This window comes from Elephantulus edwardii, unplaced genomic scaffold (genome assembly GCF_000299155.1).
Source record: "Elephantulus edwardii isolate Elephantulus edwardi_28Jun2011 unplaced genomic scaffold, EleEdw1.0 scaffold00030, whole genome shotgun sequence".
NCBI classification, from domain to species: Eukaryota; Metazoa; Chordata; class Mammalia; order Macroscelidea; family Macroscelididae; genus Elephantulus; species Elephantulus edwardii.
This window is the reverse complement of record NW_006399780.1, coordinates 182,208-190,362: the sequence shown is the minus strand read 5'-3', so window position 1 is coordinate 190,362 and position 8,155 is coordinate 182,208. Positions and strand designations below refer to the sequence as shown.

The 8,155-nt window shown below is 38.1% G+C and overlaps 1 protein-coding gene across 1 annotated transcript in view; it reads left to right on the top strand.

Annotated features, from left to right (window-relative positions):
* The window catches only part of CARS2 (cysteinyl-tRNA synthetase 2, mitochondrial (putative)), a 164,477-nt gene that overhangs the window by 73,713 nt on the left and 82,609 nt on the right, over positions 1–8,155 (top strand). Inside the window, exon 8 of the mRNA XM_006883793.1 lies at positions 4,900–5,033. Within this exon, the coding sequence (XP_006883855.1) occupies positions 4,900–5,033 (134 nt within the window). The remainder of the gene's footprint in view (positions 1–4,899; positions 5,034–8,155) is intronic.

Below are 8,155 nucleotides of genomic sequence, written 5' to 3'. Positions count from 1 at the left end.
CTGAGGCTATTAGCTTGTTCTGAGTCCACTCCAGCAGAGGTTCTGATTCCAATTTCTACTGTCCACGTCATGCAACAGACCCACTGAGTCTTAGTGGAGCTTAAGCGAAATAAGCCAATTTCCCCACTAAGTTTTCTCCTTTCAAATGGGTCTCTTAGAAGCTCATCTAGTGGCTTCCGGTTTTTGCGAGTCCACGCGGCTTTGTTCCCACAGTTCCAATACCAAAAGTTTCGACAAAAGTTATGATCCAATTCCTATTGTCCACGCCGCATCCCAGACCCTCCAGGTCCCAGTGGGCTCAAGAGAATTCAGCCGATTTCCCCACCAACCTTTTTCCTTTCAGGTGAGTCTCAATGCAGCTCAGCTCAGCTCAGCTCGTGGATTCCAGCTTTTGCTCTATGCTCTAATTTTTAATATTTTCCTTTCAACAGTCAGTTTCTTTCTTTAGATTGGTCTTTTTATTTTTTCTATGTATCATAACCTTGATATTATTGAAGCATATGACATTGAATTGATTCTAACTCATTGTGATCCCTCATCAGGTTTTCAAAGCTATAAAGCTCAATGGGGAGTAGATTAGCTTTTTTCCCTTCTGTGCAGAAGCTGGTGAATTAGAACTACTGACCTCTGATTTAGCAGCTCAAGAACATAAAAGAACTAAGCCATCAGTGCTGCTTTTATTAAAACTTACAGGCTTGTCATTTTTCATAGTGTTCCTTAGTTTGAGTCTGTCTGTTACTTCTTGAGTAGATTCAAATTAGGCATTTTTGACGGAAAAACAGATGTGATGCTATATACTTAGGGCATCATATCACCAGAAACACAATACTATTTTGTCTCCTTACTAGTAGTACTGTTAACTTGCATCTTTTGGTTAACATGGTGTTTTTCCAAGGCTCTGCTCCCAAACAGTTAGTGTTTTGCCCTTTGTAACTAATAGTAATAATTGGGCTTATGTAAATGCCTTGCTTTCAGACAACTTTAATTAGATAGTTTTAGTCTTTTAGGATGATTGTTATCTGTGTGAATTATTACTATAGTGGTTGCCAAAAGAACTAAATAAAACATTCCGTTATTTCATCTCTTTTTATTAGCTGTTATTACTCTGAGGAAGAGCTTTACCTTCTTGGGATTTTTTGTTTATTTCTATCAGTGTGGGCACATGGATATTTACTTTATTCAGTAGGTTATGTCCATTACTGTCTTTTATTTTGATCCGCATTTTGTCCCCAGCTTGCTAGACTGCCCCTTCAGCTGATTCATGTGCCCTGCTCACAAGTCCCCATTATTCTTTCAACACTTCTTTGTTTTTTGACACAGCAGCATTGCACAGGATCACATTGTACTTTCTGTGCTCCAGTGAGGGAATCAGCCACTCTACAAAGAAGCCAAGTTTCTTCAAGGGGAGAATGGGATTCAGAAACCAAGGTCTACATCCTTGGTCTTTTCCAAACTTTTTCTTTGAAACATTTAAACTTACATAAAATTTGAAAAACAAGTACAGTAAACATCATTATATCCTTCACCTAGATTCTATTTTGACCAAATTGTTAGAAGTCACTAAGTTTTGGGTTTATTTCTGAGGTATTACGTTAAAAAAAGTGAGCTAACCAAATTCAGCAACAACCACAGCCTCATCAATGAAAGCATCCTATAACAACAGGAATTAAGTTTCTGTGACTAAAGTTTTCAGAAATCTTGCATGCCTTTTAAGTTACTGTGTGTTTCTTACCAACTAAATATATGTTTCTTTTCATATGTATTTAAATAAGATTTAAAATATTACCATACATAGTCTAGTGTTTCAACTTTAAGGCTGTAAATCTTTATGGAACCAGACTACTTTATCTTTCTTCCAGAAAATACCTTGTTTGTTTTGGTTTTGCCCTCAAAATGGACTCATTGCTGGCCTTCAACCAGTTTTTAAGAGGGCTGTAAATCACATGGGAGAAGATTTCCCATCTTTCTCATGGTAGCTGGTGGATTCAAACTTCATGCCTTTAGTTGGCAGTGTGTTTCCTTACCCACTAGGCCATCAGAGCTCCCTATAGAGTAGCTGTTATTGTTGTTGTTATTGTACTAACAAGTCAGAAACAACTCATCATTGACTCTCCAGTTGTTCTTCAGAGACTCCTTGCCACCAGGCCACCAGAGCTCCACAGAGTTCCTTGTTGTTGTGTACCATCCATTCAGAGGTGACTCTTCAGTGGGTTTACAGAGGCAGGAATAACACAGGAGGAGACTGCCCATCTTTTTTCCATGGAGCAGCTGGTAGATTAGAACTGTGTACCTTTGTATTGGCAGCGTAATTCCTTATAGCTCAGCACCAGGGAGCTTTGGTAGTCTTGTGGTAAGAAGTTGTACTGCAATCCTAAAGAGGTGTAACTGCTCCAAGAGAGAAGGGTGGGCCTTCTCCTCCCATGAGACTTACTGCCTCTGAAAACTCACTGGAGGGTCAACTATGAGTCATTTTCCGCTCAACGGCACATAACAAGAAACCACCAGAGCTAGTGGAATTGAAATGTCACCTTTGGGATTTGCACCTGAATTCTTTAACCACTGTACCACCAGAGTTTCTTTCATTTGGGAAGAAACTCAGTAATTCCTGAGTCATCAAACTCCATTGTTAGTATTGAAGGTCCAGTTTTTACTTAAAAAAACAGCAAATAAATAAAAACTCTATTCAGCCCTTTATTGTATATATTTGTAAATGTTTATTGATCTGTAACATAAAAATTGCATTGCAAAGAATTATTAATTTTTTTAGATTCAGATAGTTTCTCTAAAGTCAGTAACAAAAACATTTAGTAAATTTCAAATGTTATTGTTGTTGTTATGTGCCGTCAAGTCGTTTACGACTCATAGCGACCCTATGTACAACAGACCTAAACTCTGCTCTGTCCTGTGCCAATCGCACTGTCTCTGACACACACATCCCGATTATCCCAGTCACTGAATCAATCCACCTCATAGAGGGCCTTCCCCTCCTGCACTCTCCCTCCATCCTCCCAAGCATGATACAATTTTATTTTTGTTGAATTATCTAAACAGTGAAAGTGGACTTTTATTTCTCTTCAGAAAGAACCAAACACTCACGTACCCACATTTGATCTTTTTTAAGCCTTCATAATCTCATGTTTGCTTCAGATCTTTTTGAAAGCTAATTGATCCCTTACAAGGAAAACTGAGGTTTCTATGTACTCCTTCCAAATTCTGTCTCTCCGATTTTTCAGAGGTGATCACTCTCTCTTTAATTTTTGGTTCGAAATAATTTTAGACTCTAAAACCCACCACTAAAGAGGTAAAAGTATTGTACAACCTGGTTTGCTATCTTCATATACTTAGAACATCGATTTGTTCAAATGTGGTTGGTGCACATGCTGTTTTTGGAGGCAGAGGGAACGAACCACACCAGTGGGAGTTGAGCTTCGACCCTCGACTGGAAAGGAAAAGACCTCAGCTTGGCTGTGCCAGCTTTCCTTTCTTAGAAGAAAAATGAGCTTCTGGGTCCCAGCCTTGTAGGCTCTCCGTTAGTGGAGGTTGCACTTCCCTGTAGTTCTCAGAGCTCAGTGTTCAACTACATGCCAATATTTCCATCATGATTTTGTAGTTTGCTCCTTTTTTTTTCTTTCTTGATGTGTATCATCGAGTTGGATCCAACTGGCCCAGGCGGGGATTGCCCTTCTTTCTCCAGCGGAGCATCTGATGGATTTGAACCATGTGCCTTTGGGATTGCAGCACAGATTCTTGCTGCTAGGCCAACAGAGCTCCCTTGGTTTGTTTGTTTAACTTGGTACTCTTCTTCCCGCCCTGTCCTCCTCTGCCATCACCTTCCCTACCCCATTTTTAGTATTATCTGAAACATCCTCTAGTCAATCTGGACTATTAAAGATGAACTTTTAAAAAAAATAGGACTCATTACCATTGAGTTGGCATTAACTCATAGCTAACTGTCCAGTAGGTTTTCAAAGGCTATAAATTGCGCAGGTAGAGACTGACCTTCTTTCTTCCTTAGAACAGCTGCTGGATTTGAATTGCTTGCTTTTGGGTTAGCAGCACTACTCCTTACCTACTAGGCCACCAGAGCTCCCTCATTAAAAATGAATAGGTGTCAGTTCTCCACAAAATTTTTTCAGGAAAAACTTTTCATGAATGGGTTATCTGGTGACAAAGGTGCACAGATTTTGCATAGTTTGCCCAGCCTCATTTTTTCCTGTCAGCCCTGTTAATGGGCAGTTTTTCAGAACACTAAGTGTTTCAGGAATGTAGAGCATAATATTAAAGGTGAAATGCTTACAACTGAAATTTGTTGCTTTGGCTCTGATAGCCCAGTAGTGAAAAGCTATGTTGCAGTCTCAAAGGCATGCAAATCCATCAGCTGCTCCATGGGAGAAGGATGGACAATCTCCTCCAGTGCAATTTACTGACTCTGAAAACTTGTTGGAGGGTCAGCTGTGAGTTGGTTTTAACTTGATTGCACACAACAACCACCTTGATATTTATATATAACCACCATTAGAAGTAAATTTTCCAAAGACAATAGAAAAAGGTATTATTTCCTGCTCTCTCTCATGAAATAGGAAATCCACTGACCTCTGATGGTAAGAGTGAGCAAAGATGATTTTTAAGGTGGTTGGGTTTTTTTTTATCATGTATTATATCTGGAGCAAAGAGTTTAGTAGGAGGAAAAGCTATGCATTAGGGACTTTATGAAGAAGTAAAAATAGGCTTTCAATTTTAAGTCTCCATCAGTTAAATTATCATGCAAATTGATTTAAAATTGAGATCCATTTATTTTTATTCATTACAGAAAAAAGCTAGGAGAATTAAGTACAAGATGTGGTTTGGAAAAAAATATGTTATTTGAATTAAATCACTTTACTGCTCCACTTCTTGCAGTTTGGTGTTTGGAAGTCAACTGGATATTCATTCAGGTGGAATAGATTTAGCTTTTCCACATCATGAGAATGAAATTGCTCAATGTGAGGTCTTCCATCAGTCCAAGCAGTGGGGAAATTATTTTCTACATTCTGGTAAGTAATGACTTCAAATTAGTTTGTTCTGTTTGGATTATGCCTTAATTGGGAAAACAGTTACATTAGGAAATATATAAACTGATAAAACACAAAATATAACCACTATTGTTGATTCCCAGTCATGGTGACCATCCACTGGTTTTCTGAGTGTGTAAAACTGTATGGAGAAGACTGTGCTCATCTTTCTCCCAAGGAGCGACTAGTAGATTCGAACCTTTTGATTAGAGTTTGATAGGTCTTGAAATCACTGTCTCTTAAATTATTTTTGATTGTTAGTTTGCTAAAACATGGATGTCCCTCAACTTAGAATAATGAATATGAGTTTTAAAAACTGAAAAAGTCCCTAGTCTAGAAAAGATAGGAGATGGGCTGAGGTGTTAGCCTAAAGTTGGCTTTTTTTAATCCATTACCTCAGCTCCCCTCTGGTCTCCCTTAAATGCAGGCACATAGTCTTAAAAATCATGAACAGCTATGGGACTAGGATGAGAGAGAGAATGCTTCACAAACTTGGTGATAAGACTTGAGAGAGACTGAAGAAAGACCCTGGTGAGAGTGAGACCCAGATGGTAAGACCCTGGTGATGATGGTGAAGAGACTGTGACATTGCTGTGGAGAAACTGTAACAAGGTATAAGCAGAGAACCCTTAGATAAAGGCCACAGTTAAAGGTTTTGCTCTACTTGCTAGGTAATTAAGGAGACTTATAATTGCTCTGAAACAAACTTTACTGAATAACTGAGGAAACCAGAGGCTTTTTGAATTTGTGTTGCTGAACTGAAACTAGAGCCTTGACTAATTGAGAATTTTGCCTTGGAACTGCTAGGCTAAAATCTGGATTTGTATTGGGTGGTATTCTTTGCTTCCCCACTCTCTAACTTCCCTATTAACCTCTTTCTCGTTACCACAAAAAAATGTACACATACTACCACCACTACCACCACCACCAACAAAAAAACAAACATGAGCCATCAACTGCCTGTAGTATATGGAAAATGTTTACAGTGATGCTCTATAGAAGTTTCTGCCTTCCCTCTATGGAGAAACTATTAAGAAAGTTTGAATAGTATGACATAAAAATTATTATGACTGTGCATTGTCAGTATACATATCTATTATTCTTTATTTATACTGCCTTCTGTTTCATGGGGAGCTCCAGTGATCCTGTAGGTAAGCAGTTGCACTGTCAACTCAAAAGGCTGGTGGTTCAAATCCACCAGCTGCTCCTTGGGAGAAAAATGGACAATTTTCTTCCATGCAGTTTACAGCCTCTGAAGACTACAGGGTCAACTATGATTCAATTCCAATGCTACAGCAAAGATTTAGTTAGCTCTCTTCAGAAAGAACATTATTGATTAACATCAACTATCAATTTTCAAAAGTAAATACAGTTGTCAGTAATGCTGCAATGAATATGCATATATCTATTAATGCTACAACTCTGATTTCTTTTAGGATATATACTGATAGGCTTAAGTATACCATAGATGATGAAGATGGCATAAGATAAGACACAGTTCAGATCTGTTGTTCATGGGTCTCTATGAGTTGTAGTTGACTGGACAGCACCTAACAATATACCAGTAGGGTTTTTTTAGTTTCTTCATGGAAACTAAAATTACAAGGTCCACAGTGCACTCACTACTATCTTTTCTTTGGGCCAGACATACAATTTCAAGTCTAGGAGATTGCAAAATAGGTTCTATTCCAACCATTACTATGTATGTGTCTCTTGGTGCCCCCAAATGGTGTATCTCAATTCTCTTAAATGACCAGCTCATTTCCGTAATGCCTTCCAGGTGTCTAAAAATAAAACAAAAATGAGAAAAAGTGGTGGAATTGTCATGTTTATGGGCTCAATAGCTGTTACCTGGTATTCCACTTCATTTCCTTTGATAGAACTCAGCAGTAGCCAAAATCCACTTTGTTTCTGCCAATGATACATCTATCTTACTATGTTGAGAGTTTCCTAAATAGAAGACTGAAAACCTAATAATCTTACCTTTAATTACTGATACTCATGTGGGAAGGGTTCTATGGATACCACCCTTGTTGTAGAGCATTTTTTAAAAAACAGTCTTCTCAGTGTATTTCTCCTGACACACAAGAAAATGAATGCATTTTTCCCCCTACTCTGTTTTTAACTGGATGCAGCTAAGTAGCCCAATTTCTTTTATTTTCCAGATTAATATTGGGGGTGGAAAAAAGGAAAATTTATTTGTGCTTGGTGTATATGACATGCTATATAGATTTATATGTTCAAGTATATGTTTCTTTTTGAAAGTCACACTTTAACTACTTCTCTGGAGAAAATTCTCAGTTGTCCACACTTCACTTCAGAAATCACGTGAAGTAAATTCTTCTTTGACCTGAGGAGTCTGCATTTTCTCCTTAGCAGAGTAAAGGTGGAGAGAGCCTGTTTGAGCAAATTCTTGTGGGTCATCTACCTGGGCTACATCTTGGCAATTGAGATGTGTGTCGTCCCTGTCATAGATTCAGTAACATACAGCACCATGGTCACTGTCTGAAACCTCATAGCATAATTCCTCCTCAGGTGCTTTAACGGTCCATGGTTAACTCTCTAGAGTAGGGTATGGTTTATTAACAAAATGAAATCCAGTAATTCCTCTAGCAAATTGTAGATTCAGGGATCAAAAAAGGGTAACTTAACAGATGTAAACTTAGCTGTAAACTTCTTCCCCTTTGTGAGTTTAGTAGATGAGGTATTTGTTGTGTATTAAGAAACAAGTCTTTTTTAAGTTGGAACTTGAGAATGGGAAAGGGTTTTTTCTTACTCTTAGAGTCTCTTATGTCCTATGATGACTTTTACTGCTTAATAAGACAAGAGGAAATTTCTTCCTAACAATTTAGTCATAAAACCGACGTTATCTCCAGATTCACCAGAGAACTAATACCCATTTTTCCCCCTCCCCGTAGATAGATGGAAGATACTGTTAAGTAGTCAGATTTATTTTCTTTTCCAGATTGTTTCACTTTAAAAGTAAATATTGTGCCAGAAAATCAAAAGGGCCAAACTCGCTCAGCATTTCTTAAGCTCAAGGAACTGAAGAACAGATTCAAACCTAGAGTTGCTGTAATCAAGGATGCTTTGGGCAGAATATT